Source organism: Schistocerca nitens, chromosome 2 (assembly GCF_023898315.1).
Source record: "Schistocerca nitens isolate TAMUIC-IGC-003100 chromosome 2, iqSchNite1.1, whole genome shotgun sequence".
Taxonomy (NCBI): domain Eukaryota; kingdom Metazoa; phylum Arthropoda; class Insecta; order Orthoptera; family Acrididae; genus Schistocerca; species Schistocerca nitens.
Window position 1 is genome coordinate 78,975,702 of NC_064615.1, and position 17,989 is coordinate 78,993,690.

The 17,989-nt window shown below is 40.0% G+C and overlaps 1 protein-coding gene across 4 annotated transcripts in view; it reads right to left on the reverse strand.

The window, feature by feature from the left end:
* Positions 1 to 17,989, reverse strand: part of LOC126235755 (uncharacterized) — a 304,031-nt gene that overhangs the window by 14,289 nt on the left and 271,753 nt on the right. For 2 of the 4 annotated variants that reach the window (XM_049944551.1, XM_049944554.1), the window contains exons 4-10: positions 11,529 to 11,761; positions 11,175 to 11,345; positions 10,531 to 10,903; positions 7,089 to 7,233; positions 1,409 to 1,599; positions 609 to 797; positions 193 to 249 (exon numbers count right to left, since the gene is read on the reverse strand). In XM_049944551.1, coding sequence (XP_049800508.1) covers positions 193 to 249; positions 609 to 797; positions 1,409 to 1,599; positions 7,089 to 7,233; positions 10,531 to 10,903; positions 11,175 to 11,345; positions 11,529 to 11,761 — 1,359 coding nt within the window. Of the gene's footprint in view, positions 1 to 192; positions 250 to 596; positions 798 to 1,408; positions 1,600 to 7,088; positions 7,234 to 10,530; positions 10,904 to 11,174; positions 11,346 to 11,528; positions 11,762 to 17,989 lie in introns of all 4 variants that reach the window. The other 2 variants (XM_049944553.1, XM_049944552.1) reach the window with 2 other exon arrangements.

The following is a 17,989-nucleotide window of genomic DNA, read 5'->3' on the forward strand; positions in this document are numbered from 1 at the left end:
GGATAAAAATGCTTACTATTAGTGAATTTTCATATAATAAGCAAGTCTGAAGAGAATGATTGAAGTTATGCAAAAATTAAGAGAACTTTTATTATTTGCAAGGAAAGTACGCCAAACAGTAAAAGCGGCTAGATAAACGAATTGTGTTAGAAAGTTTTGTTACTGATGTGATAATGACATCCAGCTGAATACCTTTGACTTGCATCCACGGGGTAAAAGTCTTCTAAGATTTTTGTTTATGCTCATTCTCTGAAAAATGGAATTGAAATAATCCTAAGAATGTCAATCCCAGGTTTACCTCAAATAATATAGCATCACACCACAAAAGTTAAATCTGTTTTAATTACAATTTATTGTCAGTGATAATGTTGGTTAGACCCTGTGTACCTTGAATGACTTTCCTGTCAACAGAGAAAGCGTGTTGACTGATATACATACAGTAATTATTAACAGGTGCAACATTCCACTTGCATCAGATCCAGCATAAAGCTACAGGTATGATTCAGAACACTACTTAGTCAATGCATAAGTGGAAGCAATGGAGCAAAACTGAGATGTTAAGTGGTGGCATGCCTACATGTGGGGCAGATACCGACCACAGTCTTTACCTCCTTGCAGGCCAAGTTGTGGATTATGGCAGAGCCTCGTTCTTGCAGCAATGGAATATCTGAGAGGAGAGAATGAACAGCCACCTTCGTTGTAACACGTATGTTACTAATAGTTCGCCCACAGTATTCCCACTCTGAGATGTACAAAAGCCACTCTGAACTGCTCAAGTTTTCAAACATGTTACAAATCTGAAAGAAAAGGAAAAAAATCACATAAATTTTAAATCCAATGGTTCAAGAAGACATTTTCACAACATTAAGAGGAAACATATTTATGGATACTGTCTTCGTTCACTCATTTTTGAGATATAATGTGCATGAGAATTAATTACAATATTAGTATGTAACAAACAGTTGCAAAATGATTACAGATAGAGTAAAATCTCTGAATGTGGAATCAAACTGGACTTATCTTTTACAAGGGAGCCTTTCTGGCACTTGTCTTAAGCAATTTAGCGAAAGGACAAAAACCTAAATCTGGATGGAGATTGCATTCCTAATCATTTACAAATGTTGGTCCAGTGTCTTAAACACTGCACCCACAGCAGTAATTATGACACTTACCTTATATTTGACAATCATAAATTGTTTGTTGATAATAAATCCTTTTCTTTTTGTTAAACACTTATTTTGTGCGTCATTCAAACAACATGTCAGTTTGTAGAAGATAATTAAATCAGTGCATGTGTGAACATAAAACAGAATAGCATATTTCTAGCTTTGCATGTAATCAGTCATTAAGTAATAAAAATTTAATAGTTAGCAGTGCACAGCAATTGAACGTAAATCAAGATACTCACAAAGAGTGCAAGGGATTCCTGTTCTGCCTGTGTTAGTCTGTCCACATCATGTGCATAATTCATTAGAACATGCTCTCGACGGTCTTGGTGCAAGAGAAGTATGACGTCATCTTTGAGTGCAGCTGCTGCTAGTAAGTTTAACAAATGTACTCGTACTTCTGGATTGAGAGATGTATCATGAAGTACACGACCTGAAACAAAAAATGAATGCACTTTATTAATAGTATACACTAATCAAATAAAAATTATTCTGGAACTTTAGATAGAAACCATTAAATAATATGTTATGTAATTTTATATTTAAAAACAAAGATGATGTGACTTACCATACGAAAGCGCTGGCAGGTCGATAGAAACACAAACAGACACATACATACACACAAAATTCAAGCTTTCGCAACAAACTGTTGCCTCATCAGGAAAGAGGGAAGGAGAGGGAAAGGAGTCATTCCAATCCCGGGAGTGGAAAGACTTACCTTAGGGGGAAAAAAGGACGAGTATACACTCGCACACACACACATATCCATCCACACATATACAGACACAAGCAGACATATTTAAAGACAAAGAGTTTGGGCAGAGATGTCAGTCGAGGCGGAAGTGCAGAGGCAAAGATGATGTTGAATGACAGGTGAGGTATGAGTGGCGGCAACTTGAAATTAGCGGAGGTTGAGGCCTGGTTGGTAACGGGAAGAGAGGATATATTGAAAAGCAAGTTCCCATCTCCGGAGTTCGGATAGTTTGGTGTTGGTGGGAAGTATCCAGATAACCCGGACGGTGTAACACTGTGCCAAGATGTGCTGGCCGTGCACCAAGGCATGTTTAGCCACAGGGTGATCCTCATTGCCAACAAATACTGTCTGCCTGTGTCCATTCATGCGAATGGACAGTTTGTTGCTGGTCATTCCCACATAGAATGCATCACAGTGTAGGCAGGTCAGTTGGTAAATCACGTGGGTTCTTTCACACGTGGCTCTGCCTTTGATCATGTACACCTTCCGGGTTACAGGACTGGAGTAGGTGGTGGTGGGAGGGTGCATGGGACAGGTTTTACACCGGGGGCGGTTACAAGGATAGGAGCCAGAGGGTAGGGAAGGTGGTTTGGGGATTTCATAGGGATGAACTAACAGGTTACGAAGGTTAGGTGGATGGCGGAAAGACACTCTTGGTGGAGTGGGGAGGATTTCATGAAGGATGGATCTCATTTCAGGGCAGGATTTGAGGAAGTCGTATCCCTGCTGGAGAGCCACATTCAGAGTCTGGTCCAGTCCCGGAAAGTATCCTGTCACAAGTGGGGTACTTTTGTGGTTCTTCTGTGGGGGATTCTGGGTTTGAGGGGATGAAGAAGTGGCTCTGGTTATTTGCTTCTGAACCAAGTCGGGAGGGTAGTTGCGGGATGCGAAAGCTGTTGTCAGGTTGTTGGTGTAATGGTTCAGGGATTCCGGACTGGAGCAGATTCGTTTGCCACGAAGACCTAGGCCGTAGGGAAGGGACCGTTTGATGTGGAATGGGTGGCAGCTGTCATAATGGAGGTACTGTTGCTTGTTGGTGGGTTTGATGTGGACGGACGTGTGAAGCTGGCCATTGGACAGGTGGTCAGTTACATTCTTATGATTCAGTGTTAATGTTGCACTAGCACTGCATGATACTGAAAGATACTATGATTTAAATAGCCCAGGTAACAAAACACTGATTAAATGAATAAAACACTGATTAAATGAATGGCAAAGTTATTGTCAAGCTTGTAGAAAAGACTAATAATGTTCCAAACTTTTGGACAAACCCTTTTCAAGAGCTACAGAGTATACACACACAGACATATAGATGTGTGGCTACAGTGTCCCATTTATTACACTGTGCTGACATTGCATTTAGACTGGGGTGAAGGAAAGAATACAGAAGATTCAGGTTTAACGTTCCATCGACATCAAGATCATTAGAGATGAAGCACAAGCTCAGAATGTTTCAAGGCCGGGGAAGAAAACTGGCCATGCCCATTCAATGGAACTACCCTGGCCTTAACCTGAAGTGATTTGGGAAATCACAGAAAACCTAAATCTGGATGGCCAGACATGGATTTGAACTGTTGGTCCTCTCAAATGTGAGTCCACTGTGCTAAGCACTGCACCATCTTGGTCAATTCTGGGCTGAAGGGTTATGTTAGCTGTAAAGTGGGTGCAGGGAGAAATGTAGTGGTGAATGGGAGGCAATGTGAGGAAAAGTGGCTCACAGCTTACAGGGAGAGGTAATAAGTACACAGGAACTTACCTTCCCAATGCCTATCCAACTCTGAATCCACCATCTCATTTCTTACAACATAATGAGCTGCATCCTTACACCTAATTACCTCCCCTTTGAGGGGAAAACGTTCACGCAAATGTGCAGCTTGGCAATGGGCACCTGAATGGTTTTCTCCTGGGCTAACCTGTTTGTGGGCTACAGAGGAAATGTTCCTATTCTAGCTACGCAAAATCCCAAACCCATTGTCTTGTTCTGGTTTACTGATGATATCTTCATGATGTGGACCCAAGGCCAAGATGTTCTGTCCTCATTCCTCCACAAGCTCAACATGTTCTCACTCATCCACTTCACCCGGTCCTCCTCAACCCATTGTGCCACCTTCCAGAATATCTACCTCCACCTCTCTGATGGCTCCTTTCAAATCTCATCAATCCCATTAACTGTTAACAGTACTTGAATTTTTATAGCTGCCATTCTTTCCACACTAGAAAGTCTCTTCCATAGAGTCTGGCCACCTGCAGATGACAAGTATGAAGTGACGAGCAGTCCATTGCCCCATATGATGAAGGTCTATTTCCTTCAAACACACATGGAGTCCCTGAACTCCCATAGAAAGATTTTCTGTGCCATCTTGTCCTCCAACTAGCCCTAGGAACCAGCTACAAAGGCACACCCTTTCATCACCCAATATAATCTTGGACTGGAACAACTAAGCCAAGTCCTTTTCCAAGACTTTGCCTAATTATCTATGTGCCTGGAAATGAGGAACATGATACTCACAACCCTCCCCGCCTCTCCCAAAATGGTATTCCACCATTCCCCTCTCCCCCCCCCCCCCCCAATCTGCACAATATCCTAGACCATTCTAAGCCACACCTACTCCCAGTTGCTTGCCACATTGGTCATATCCCTATGGAAGAACCAGGAGCAATACCTACTCCACTTACAGCATGGGTTTATCCTATCCTATCAGTCATAATATAGATCAGTTCTGCTGTAATTTATGCACAGCACTTTAAATGGGTGTGACCACCAACCAACTATTCACATGGCTGAATGGACCCACTGCCAAACCATGACCAAAAGCAGAGTTGACTACCCAGTGGCAGAACATGTTGCTGAGGACAACAAACTCAGTTTCAATGGCTAACACACAACTTGTGCCATCTTGGACCTTCTCCCATCAACATCAGTTTCTCTGTATTACACAATGAGGGTTTTCTTTGTGGTACATCCTTCTATCCTATAACCCTCCTGGCTTCAGTCTCCATTAGTCTCTGCGCCACACACACCTCCCTCTACGCTATCTCCCTCTCCCAATCCACTCCTACACTTCATTGCATGCTGCACAGAACTCCCTTGTCAGTGACTGGAACAAGGTCACCAGTACCACATTTCTCTCCTGTGCATTTGCTGTCTCCCCATCCTAGGTGCCGATCTCCCTTCCTCAACCATCCTTCCCACTTTCCATCTCACTTCTACCCTTACTCTCTCCACTCAACATAACACCCCTTCCCAGTCAAGCTTTTCTGCTCACAAAGTCAGCTGGGAAAACATAGTTGTACAAATGTGTGTCTGATGCACACTATAGCTATGAAGAAGGAGTCATCTCCTCAAAGCTAGCAATGTTCTCAGTCTGTCAGTGATTCAGCACATGAACTTACACCAGTCATATTCCATACAGCCCACAGTGTAATCTCTGAGACGGGGAATTAAAGCATTGTAATAAAATAGCTTGGCAATGAATTATTACTGTGGTAGTATAACTCCTATTTTAATAATTATTTAAAAATAAAAGAGATGACTCACCAAAAGGCAGAAGCACTACATTGTTGGGTGGCACACAAACAAAAGGTACAGAGCTTGGCTAGCTTTCGGAATGTACTTCCTTTTTCCAGCTGTAGGAACACTCTCTCTCTCTCTCTCTCTCTCTCTCTCTCTCTCTCTCTGCATGTTGTGCCACTGGGTGATCCATCTTATTTTTGGCAACAGTTTGGTGCTGACCATTCATTCTAGTTGACAGCTGGTTGGTTGTCAAACCAATGTGAGATGCTATGCAGTGGTCGTAGCAGAGCTAGTATATAACATGGCTGCTTTCACAGGTGGCCCGGCCTCAGATGAGGTAGGATTAGCCTCTGATAGGACTGGAGTACAACACACGAGATTTCAGTGTCTGCTTCACAACCCATGCCATCTTAATCCATCCCAGCACCACCTTTTTTGAGCTGCACTATTTGTGTGTGTGTGTGTGTGTGTGTGTGTGTGTGTGTGTGTGTGTGAGGGGAGTGCACTCACTTGTATGTGTTTTTTTCTACAGCTACAAAATGGAAGTGCATTCCAAAAGCTAGCCTAGCTCCGTACCTTTTGTCTGTTTGCCTGTTGACGACACAGCGCTGCTGCCTTTCAGGGAGTTGTCTCCTTTATTCCTAAATAATTCGTAATTTTCAACCAGAACTTTCTGTACATTATCATATTTTAATAAAATGCATTAGTTTTCAGAACCACTGTGAAAATGCTATTCAATAGGATAGAAGGAGTGAGCCAAAAAAGTTCTTTCATCAATTATGAGATTCCATCGGACTGTCAATATGCACTAGCAGATGGCTGAGTCTATATATACTTTGTATGTGATGCATACCGGTTCTAATAATAAACTCTTCAATTCCTCTTAGAGATTGTTTCTTGACCAAGCAATAGTTCTGTGTACTCTTTCTAAGGCAAGTGAATACTGGTAATGGCAGTGAGCATTAATAATGTAATTATGCTTTCTGAATGACTCTCAAGTATTATAAGAAAAATAATGTTACATGACAAACTGATAAACTTCAGGAAGGTCACAGTAAGCAACAAGAAAGATAAAAAATACAAGAAGGACCAGAGGATTAAGAGATGGCACTGCCCCATAACACATGGAACATGAATTGACAAGAAAGGAAGCACTTGTGACAAAAAATGTTTAAAAATTTTAGTGATGGCAGATCTCAGATTTGATGCCTTCTTCTTCACTTGCATCACTGACAAGATTACAGCTCTATTTATTTTTATTTCATTTTACACATCCAGTTCCATAGGACTTAATTGAGGAGCAAATCTCCATGGTTATGGAATTAGTCAGTATACAAAATCATAAAGAAATAACAGAAGAAATCCTTCATTGTCCCTTTTAAAACTTTAATCGTCCATGTAATAACCAATCACTCTCTTTATTTCAAATTAATCATTTATTTCATGAATCTGGAGGTTTTGTTATCTTACTGCTCTGCTTAATACCGTTCTTTCAACTAAGAAAGAATACACCTTGCTTAACTCAAATAAAATTCAGTACCCACTATCCATTATTCACTTGTACAGGTTAAAAGCTAATCTGGTTTGAAACATATACAGTCTTCTGCTTAAATACATGAAGATATTTATGTTAATTACTTTGAAGTAACCATACCAACAAAGTTAAGGAATCCATCTCCAAGCGCCCATGATCCTTCATCTTCTAACATATATTGGTGAAGTTCCTCCAAGGATTGCCGCTCTTCAGCATTTAAAATGTTTTCCACTTTATCCACAAGAGAATCAAACTCTGCAGGTACCTATAACATTTAGCTCAATTAGAAACTGCACCAAAGCAAGTTAAGTGAACCAACTATGTTGCTGGTACCAGTAACTGCAATACAGTTGGGTTGACGTATTACAAAACGTTTATTCTGCCGTAAGTGGAGGGTTTTATCAATGAAAGATATTATAATTAAATTACATTCATTTTCACAACCTGTCTTTCAAATATGTCCTATAATAATTATTATTATACACTTCAGCTCCATACTTCAAGCCATCAGAAACAATGATGTTAAATGATATTAGCACCATGCAAATACTGTCAACTCTCCATATATACAGTAACTACTGCAGTTGAGGCAATGCCACAGAAAAATCAGCAAAAGTCTTATGCAAAAAAGCAATGTTCTGAACCCTTACCACATTATTTTTTAAAGTCCACTTTTTCAACCTATGGGTCTGATAGATGTAGGACTGGTAACTATACCACATCTGCTAACTTACAGTGGACACTTCCCATTGCACCCCCATCAGATTTTGTGGTAAGAGGGCGCAGTAGATAGCCAGTCAAAAACTGAGCACAGGTAAAGCATGAAAACACGAAGAATGTGTGGTATACTGTGGGAAAAAAAAGTAATGAGAAATAGAAACAGTGAATGGTCCAAGAGCAAGAAGTACACAGTAGAGCATGTGGTAAGAGAAATGGTGCCATGGTTACGTGGTTATGGTGTTGGACTGTTAAGCCTGTGAGCCATGTTCAATCCTCTCTTGTGCCGTTCTTTTTTTAGGCTGTTCGCTTTATTCAAATTTGTATCTGTGTTGTGGTGTAATGTCAGCTTGCACCAGCGAGGTGTAAGGTAGGGGCTTTTAATGACAGTTGATTCTGCACAGCTGCTGTATTAGCAGCTGAAAAGAAGTGGCTTTCAAACGGGAACAACAAACGTTTGATGAAAAGGTGACAACTCAACCAAATCCTCCACTGGAAAACACGTCTGGTGTGTCATACTTAGTACTAGTGACATTATTTGTGTCATATAATAGAAATCTCTTATCACTGCACCTAATTTGTATGCATGGTAAGTGAGTGAGATAAGCGTACTTACGTGATATATGTGTTTGTATGAATGTGTTCACTCCTAAGGCAATTATGAAAACATAATAGTTTGTCACAGAAGCTGCAACAAATGAACGTATCAGTTTCATGATCACACAGTTTCTCTGTGCTCTGTCAAAATATACGTTTTTGAAGTTGTGTCCCATTTTAGAAGTCTTGACTCTTGAATTCCTTTGTTGTATCATAGTTCACACCCATTTATTTGTTGTTTTCATTTCTGTGAGACATCTACGTGGTATCTCGCCTGCTCTTTATCACATTTACTTGTGACGGTAACGTATTCTTACCACATGACTCATATTCTATAACCAACATATAGTATGACTACTGCCAAGTCTACAGAAAGAGAAAAAACATTTCAATGGCTGAACAGACAGTTCATAATGTTGTGGGCAAAAAACAAGAAAAGAAAGAAAAAGTGGCATAAAGGAGATATGAACCCGATTCGCCCGCATGGCAGTCCAACACCATGATCGCTTACCCACAACACAATTGCTATTGCAGATTGCTCTGTATTGAACGTCTTGTCCATGGACAATTCACTGTTTCTTTTTTGCTTTTTTTTTCACAGTTCAGTTCACCTTCTTCTTGTTTTCAGGCTTGATCTGTGTTCAGTTTTTGACGGGATATCCACTGGGCCATCTTATCACTAAAGCTGAAGGGCTGGGGGGGAGGGGGGGGGGGTGCAGTAGGGAGTTTCCCTTGTGAAAAAATTTAAAATTGGGACATGAAAACTAAACATTAACAAATTCTTACTAGCTAAAATATGTTTTTTCAGTACTATGATTTTGCAGAATCATCTATCTGATATGTAAAACATCACTTCCAAAACTATGAAACATAGCATCATCACACATATAATTATTAGAAGTTAACTATTATAGTGCACAAAATGTTATTGATGAATTTGTTTTGTACATTTGGGAGAGCACTTTAAGCTTTTGATAGTTTTCTCCATTTTTATTTACTCCACTGCTTTCACAGCCACTTAAGGGCCAAAAGGCTGAGGAAACTCCTGTTTTCACAGCTACTGAAGGACTGCAAAAATTCCTCTTTATAAGGGCAGTTTTGAAATTTAATATTTATTTGCATGCATTCAAATATATTGGCCAACTTCTCAAATTGTTAGAAATATCAATTATGCTGACAACTTACGAGTCACAACAGAAGACCAACATACAAGCACTGATTCAGTCCAGGATGCCTCAATGAGAGACAAAGTCAATATCAAGAACCTCCTCAATGTGAATTACTGACCTAGTTAACAGTGTCCCATCCACTTGAGAAATATGCATACAAAGTTAATGTATGTAGAAAAAAAAGCTGAATATAGAAAACATTTTCTTAAAACACACTATCTAAGACAATAATAATAAAATATTTTTCGTAAGTGATTACTAAAAAGAACTAATAGTTTCTAATGCATTTGTATCTGCATCAGATGCTTAATAACAAAATTCATATTATCTTTGACCACTGGTCTACATACCATTTCTTGAATATTTTTAATTGTTAATATGACAGGCTGTAACAATATGAAATTAGTTGTATCGTCTACAATTAATCTAAACTACTTTACACAGCATCACACATTTCTGATCCTGAAAAAAAATGATAAAAAACTGTATTTTTAAATTTAAACTATCTAGGATGTAGTTTTGTTATAATCATCTCCTTATTTTATAACTAACAATAAATGTAATATTATTTGTTCTATGTTTGAAAACTCTTGAAAACAATAAGAGACAAAAAATTGATGTTACTATTAAAAATGATTATTACAGCCTCTGTAGATTTTATTCATGTTCTCCCTGCCTGGCCCCCTTTGTCTTCTTTCTTCTTTATTTTTGGCATTTGACTGTCAAAACGTAATTAGGCATTGTTTAAAACAGTTTATGGATGTACTAACTCTGGTGGGCAACCTCAGTAGCTAAGTGGTCATTATGTTTGCATACCAGTCACAAGCTCCAGTTCAATTTCTGAAAATGATGAGGATTTAACTTAATGGAAAGCTAAGAAGAGGACACCTGAGTAGCCCCCTGAATGAAAATGAAGCTACAGACCCAAACTCACCAAAGGAACAATGTTATAACCACCTCTTTCCACAATGTTATAACCACCAACACTTTCACGCAGAGTATGATGCAGCCACCAAGCAGAACACACATCAGAATTAAATCTAATGAAACTGTACGTGCATGACTGCAGTGCAACTTACACTGACAACATCTTTAAACACAATGGGTGGTTCACGTTGCTTCTTTCTCTCTTCACGCTCCTTCCTCTCCTCGGCCTCTATTTCAGCCACCACATCGGCAGCAGACTGCTGTGGCCTTTTATCTTCCTCATCTTGCTGCTGCTGCTGCTGCTGCTGCTGCTGCTCCTCAGGTGCTTCAATAACACTGTCAGCCATGTTTGTTCGACTTGGACTTGAACTAGCACTGTCGGGAGTGAACTCGGCCGAACTACTTCCACACTCCAGATCTATCCTCTTCTTTTCACGCTTCTTTTTCTTCTTCTTTTTGCGGTCTTTCTTTGCTAGTTTCTCATTAATAACATTTCGTCTTTCTTCAAGTGCTACAGAATTACGTCTACAAAAATAAGACAAAAAGCTTTTAATAATCATAGTGAACGTTATCAGGCACTAAGTCTACATAGCAACAGTAATATGAACCCATCAATAGCAAGGACCAGTTTATGATACTATGATAGACATGTGCTACATTACTGATTTTCCCAGCAGAACAGTTGCATTTATGTCTGACATACAATACAAATTCAAACAATTACTCCATTATTTAAACTATCTTTTATGTTTAAGACAAAGATATATAACAATTAAGAAAAATCATTTTTAATTACCTGACTTCTTCGATAGCTGAATTTAATTCAGCAAATTCTGGTGATTCCTGACGGCTTCGACGTGAATCTTGTGGTGTGTAATTTCTCAGATCACTACCAGTGTTTATTCCAACACCTCTTGAAATTTGATTCAGGCTATCAATAACAGGGCGAAGACTCTGCCCTAGGGGCCTGCAAAATATTTTCCATACATTTTAATTTTCATACGACATATACATATACACAAATTTGTTGTTAAGTACCTAAAATTGATCACTTTATACATCTTTATAACAATGTGAAGTGTTATGGGCAATTAGCGAAAGAGTAATATTATAAAGTGTTCAGAATAATTCCGTAACAGGTGTTACTTACGTGGAAAGAATTTCTTCTGGCAGATCAAGTATATATTTGGGAATCCCCTTTCCACAGAGGAATTGTCCTACTTCATGAGAGAAGTTATTACAGTTGTGTGAGAATATGTCATACGATATTGGACTGAATGTTGATTCACCTAATCCAAGAATATATTCTAGAAAGACAGGGTACGGTATGTATGTCTCACCAAGATCTATTACTCTGTCAGGATCTCCCAAAACAGTGCCACCCTGTAAACATAGACAGAAAAAAGATTTACTCTTTTGATGAAAAGCTAAACTCATCAGTCAAAAAATACTGTGTATTGGAAAAAAATATTGTTAATGTAACATCGTTAAATAAACATCACCTATCTCTGAATAATTGAAACTTATATTAATAAACAATGCCTGAGAAGTCAGAAGTGAAGAAAGCACAAAGTAGTGAATACTTTTGACTTTATTATTTCTTTTTCACGGACTGTTTCTACACTATTGTATCTTTCCCATATAAGTGTTGTAAGATTGATTGGTGCTGCACATATGAACAAAAAGAACATTGATCAATACTGATCCCCTAGTACTTACATCCAGGAAGTAAGAACCATCACATTAGGGATACTATTATATTTCAAAATGGTTACGGATTATTAGAATCATAATGTATTCTTTAGTGAGTAACATCTGAAAATTGCATGTCTTTCATCTACAAAATATTACAAGTACTTATGAAAAAAATCCTCTCTCATTTAGTTTCCATCTCAGTTTTGCTGCAGATTAATGTAGTTGAGTACTTGCACACTTAGTGTGTAGGCGAGAAGTCTCCCACTGATTCTGATATTATTCATATTGAGAAACTGTTGAGTAATAGCTGCTGGTGAGTCTTCTGGGTTGAACAGGCTTTGTCCATTAACACGTTTCTGTTCGTAACATTCTACATCTACATCCAACATATTGTCCAGATCTCTGCTGGATGTATTCAGAAATGTTGCTGGTTCTGCTAATTCTTGCTGACTGAGTTGGCAAGAATCAGTGGACAGGAGCATCTCTGGAGATGTCCAGTGCAGATCTGGACAATATGTTTGAAACAGGAAAGTTTGATGGATCAATGCCATACAATCCAGAACACTCACCAGTAGCTAAGACATCCAGACATGAAAACCTTCACTGTATGCTGAATGATATACTTCCATTATCATTTCTCCTGTTTTTCCCAGACATGTTCCAGACTTTGTTTAAGAGACTAATGGCACAGCAGTAATTTCCTTATTGCTTTCTAGAAAATATCATATCTACTTTCCTCCCACAAAAAATCATACTTGTTTGCTATTTTGATTTATTAGCATTCAACATGTTTGATATTTGAAATAGCAATGTTTCACATCAGAAAGATGAAAACATAAAATAATAATATGTGCACATAGACACATATCATAAGGTAATTTAGAGGACAGTGTGGAATTTTATTCAGAGTTCCATTGAACATACTGTATATTCTCATATTACATATAATCCATTAGAACTATAAATATAACTGTGTTTTACCATATTTGGTATGTATGCAATAATTATAAATACAAACACAAATTACTGGTAGCATGATACCGTGTAGATCAAACATGTTTTTCAGATTGAGGGACATAAGGACTGAAATGTAAAGTCACCAAAAATAAATCAGTATTTCCTTTTCTGTAACAAAGGTCAATCATATTTAGTTATATGGAACTAGAGAAATGTAATATAACTGCAGCGAGCATAACAACACAATAATTATTGATGGCCTGTAATTAGAAGTAGGAGTAAAATGCTATTTTATTCCAGTCTCTCATCACAAATGAAGTCTTTAGACGATGACCGGTTTCAGTCTGTAATGAGAATCCTCAGATCTTTCTTACACCATGTCCTAAAGTGATACGGCCATAATGGCATCGTCAAAACATATAAATATAATCAGCATAGCATCGTCACACAGATTTAAAATATGGTGTAGAATAGGCCACATAGTGATTATTGCCAACTAGCTACTCACGCGATTATGTCGCAGTTGGTGAGAAGTAGGAGTATTTAATGAAGTGAAAGAAGCTATGGTTAGCAATGACACAAACATATGTGTCTATTTATTATTATTATTATTATTATTATTATTATTTCAAATAGTGTTTATCACATTCACAAGCAATGTTTGAGAGTTTTTTTGTTGCATATTGCTAAAAGTTTGCTTGTATCTGTTTTAAAGGCTGTCAATGAATTTCAATAACTATAGGGCTTCCGCATTGAATTGGACTTTTGCCAACTTCCTAGTACCGAATGCCAACAAGTATACTTGATCACACAAGTCTTGACAACAGCAGTCACACAATATTTTATCGGCTCAGTATTATAATTTGAGCTAATATATAGAATTAATCTACTTTTTGTCTACTGTAATAATACTGAGACTATTACTTGTTTCTCACAGGCAGTTACCACGTGTAAAATCTACATTGCAACTGACATGGAGTCCAACGGACCTGGCAAAGTTCACTATAAGTAAAATCTCCACTGTTAAAACCTGATTCATTCATCCAATGTTGTTATAATTACCTAATTTGATTGCCTCTACAGTTCATGGTAAATGTTGTACCTGAAGGTCGGAGAACGCTCCCTGTCTCTAATGCCAGCGACAAAAACGAGAAAAAATACGGTGAAAGATCAGTATAATGTTTGTCAATCGCTTTCGTAGCTTGTTGGAATAGGTCGTTATAACGTAAAAACGGCGAGTAGTCGCGTGGACCAGAGGACAAAGCGCGCGTAGCGTCGTATCAGGAGGAGGATTTTAACATTGAGCGTCTAGAGCGTGGATGTGCTGAGAGAAAATGCGACCGGAAACGAGCGGCGGCGGCGGCGGCGGCCCGCGCGCCGCTCCGGAGCCGGCAGTGCGGGGCCAGCGATGCTCCTCTCACCTGTGCCCGCCGGACCGCACCCGCGCCGCGCTGGAACAGCCACTGCGGCCGGCGCGCCCGCTGCCTCCGCCGCCGGCCGCCGCCCCAGACACTAATCTTAGACGCGGCCGACGCCAAATTTAGCAGCGCGTCTCACGCTCCCCAACCGCCGCGCGAACCCTCACCCCGGCCCACGGCTGCTGTCCGCCAACACGGCGCAGCAGAGCTGCCGCGGCCACCAATTTTCCAATAACCGCCAAACATCGCTGCGACTGTGAGGCTCTTCGACTCTTCCCTCTCTGCGCTACTATCGTTTACTGCTCCGCCAATAAGGCAGTGCACACTCGTGGGGCTGTTACCGAACAGGTGGCGATGAGAAACATCTGATATTGTTAAAATTAAACAAGGCTCCCAGGACCGAATACGTCTCTGCCGGAATTTGCAGCTGCGCTAGCCTCTCATATTTACCTTAATATACAGCAGGTTTTGACAATGTTGACTGGAATACTCTCTTTCAAATTCTGAAGGTGGCAGGGGTAAAATACAGGGAACGAAAGGTTATTTACAATTTCTCCAGAAACCAGATGGCAGTTATAAGAGTCGAGGGACATGAAAGGGAAGCAGTGGTTGGGAAGGGAGTGAGACAGGGCTGTAGCCTCTCCCCGATGTTATTCAATCTGTATATTGAGCAAGCAGTAAAGGAAACAAAAGAAAAATTCGGAGTAGGTATTAAAATCCATGGAGAAGAAATAGAAACTTTGAGGTTCGCCGATGACATTGTAATTCTGTCAGAGACAACAAAGGACCTGCAAGAGCAGTTGAATGGAATGGACAGTGTCTTGAAAGGAGGATATAAGATGAATCACAACAAAAGCAAAACGAGGATAATGGAATGTAGTCGAATGAAGTAGGGTGATGCTGAGGGAATTAGATTAGGAAATGAGACACTTAAAGTAGTAAAGGAGTTTTGCTATTTGGGGAGCAAAATAACTGATGATGGTCGAAGTAGAGAGGATATAAAATGTAGACTGGCAATGGCAAGGAATTCGTTTCTGAAGAAGAGAAATTTGTCAACATCGAGTATAGATTTAAGTGCCAGGAAGTCGTTTCTGAAAGTATTTGTATGGAGTGTAGCCAAGTATGGAAGTGAAACATGGACGATAACCAGTTTGGACAAGAAGAGAATAGAAGCTTTTGAAATGTGGTGTTACAGAAGTATGCTGAAGATTAGATGGGTAGATCACATAACTAATGAGGAGGTATTGAATAGGATTGGGGAGAAGAGAAGTTTGTGGCACAACTAGACTAGAAGAAGAGATCGGTTGGTAGGACATGTTCTGAGGCATCAAGGGATCACCAATTTAGTATTGGAGGGCAGCGTGGAGGGTAAAAATCGTAGAGGGAGGCCAAGAGATGAATACACTAAGCAGATTCAGAAGGATGTAAGCTGCAGTAGGTACTGCGAGATGAAGAAGCTTGCACAGGGTAGAGTAGCATGGAGAGCTGCATCAAACCAGTCTCAGGACTGAAGACCACAACAACAACATACAGCAGGTCCCTTAAACAAGAAAGAGTTCGGCCTAATGACTGGAAGAAACCGTCGACAAAGAGGGTAACAGAATAAATCCAGAAACTACCGTCCAGTCCCACTGACGCCCATCTCTTTCACAATCCTAGAGTATTCTGTACTCAAACATAATGATCTATGTCGAACGGAATGATCAATAAAGGCAATCAGGTACATGCAGTATTGGTTGATTTTTGAAAAGCATTTGGCTCCGGAACCACACCAACGACTGTAAAACAAAATTACGATTATATGCGGTATCAAACAAAATATGCGACGGAATTGAGGGTATATTGGTAGGGACGATGTAGGTATTATTTTGCATGGAGAGCCATCGACGATGTAGGAGTAACATAAGCCGTATCCCAGGAAAGTGTCTTGGGACCCTTCTTGTTCATACTGTGTAACAGCTGTGGAAACCTGGGATACTGACGGCTGCAGAATATCGAATACACGATCCGTACGTAGGGTAATACCACTGCACTTAAGACAATGTGCACGGAACATCCGTACAAGAACAGAGCACAGCGCTTAGTGAATAGTCAGCACGAGAGAGAGAGAGAGAGAGAGAGAGAGAGAGAGAGACATAAAAGAATAATATGTGCACATAGGCACACATCGTAGAGAGAGAGAGAGAGAGAGAGAGAGAGAGAGGGGGGGGGGGGGGGTCACCAGTCGCCAGTTGCTCTCCCTGGTCACTGATGTAGTTATTATGGTCTACAGTCGCTACAGAACCTCCCTTCCCCTCTCCTCCGGCAGTACGGAACACAGCAGGGGAAATGTAGGAGCGGCACCGAGGTCAATGGGGCGACGTGGCGATCGGGCGGCGCCGTGTGTGGTAAGTTTGCCTGATCAGCCGCATCGTGGCTGGCCCGGAAAGTGGGCGGGCTATACCGTTTACAATTTGTAGAGTAATACCACTTCACTGAAGACAATGTACGCGGGACATCGACACAAGAGCAGAGCACGGCTCTTACTAAGCAGTCAAGAGTCCACCAGCCGTCCTTGCTGGTCAGTGATGCTGCTGTTGTGGTCGATAGCCGCCGGTAATGCTTCGAAGTTCCCAAAGATGTACGGGAACTGGATGTACGTCCTAATCTCCTTCTTCCCCCCTATCTGTCCATCTCCTCCTCAGCGCTCTCCTCGCCCAGTGACAGTATTTCGCTTAGTTTTAATCTGTAACCGGGAAGGATTGCAAAGTTTTGGAAGATTCGGATTCCTTAGTACTGTTACATTCACAAGCACAACTTTCGCAATATACAGGTTTCCTGTTACACTCGACTGCGAGGAAGAATACAAAACATCACATCGTCTTGATGGTAATTTTTGTTTAAAATTATATATACGGAGAAGCGATATATTTTGGAAAAACAATTTGTCTTCTGGTTTAAATGCTCTCCTATGGCAGTTATAACTAACTGCTACAAACAAAACGAAATCGCATATTTCAGGACAGCACAGCATTTTCTCTCTCGCCGTCGGTTTTAACACAAAACCTGTAAACTGTTGCTTAAAATATATATAGCCTATGGCCCTCTGAATGTTTATTAGCGTATCGTATACTAATTTGAAGTAAATCTGTAGAGAACGTATCGAGATATTGTTTTTCTAACGACGCTTCCATAGGACGCAGTTATCATCAATGAAGAAAAACGCTACACCAATGGTAGTCAACCTGGCCCCCACCGCGCCCCAGCCCTGTCGTAGGCAGTAGGTGGTAGGGATTATAAATACATTTTCATTAGGTTTAAAACATTATCACAAAATATTCGGTAAGTAATTACTATTATATGCTTTAACTTGCTGGAACGCTGGTTTATGAAGTTTATGAAGTAACGTTACTACCCTAATTTATAAATCATCATTACTGTAGAATCGGTGGGCGGTCAGAAAATTTTAGTACTACCGAGAAAAAAAAAAAAAAAAAAAAAAAAAAAAAAAAAAAAAAAAGATGAGTGCCCATGATCTACACTAATATCCAGTCAGATCTTG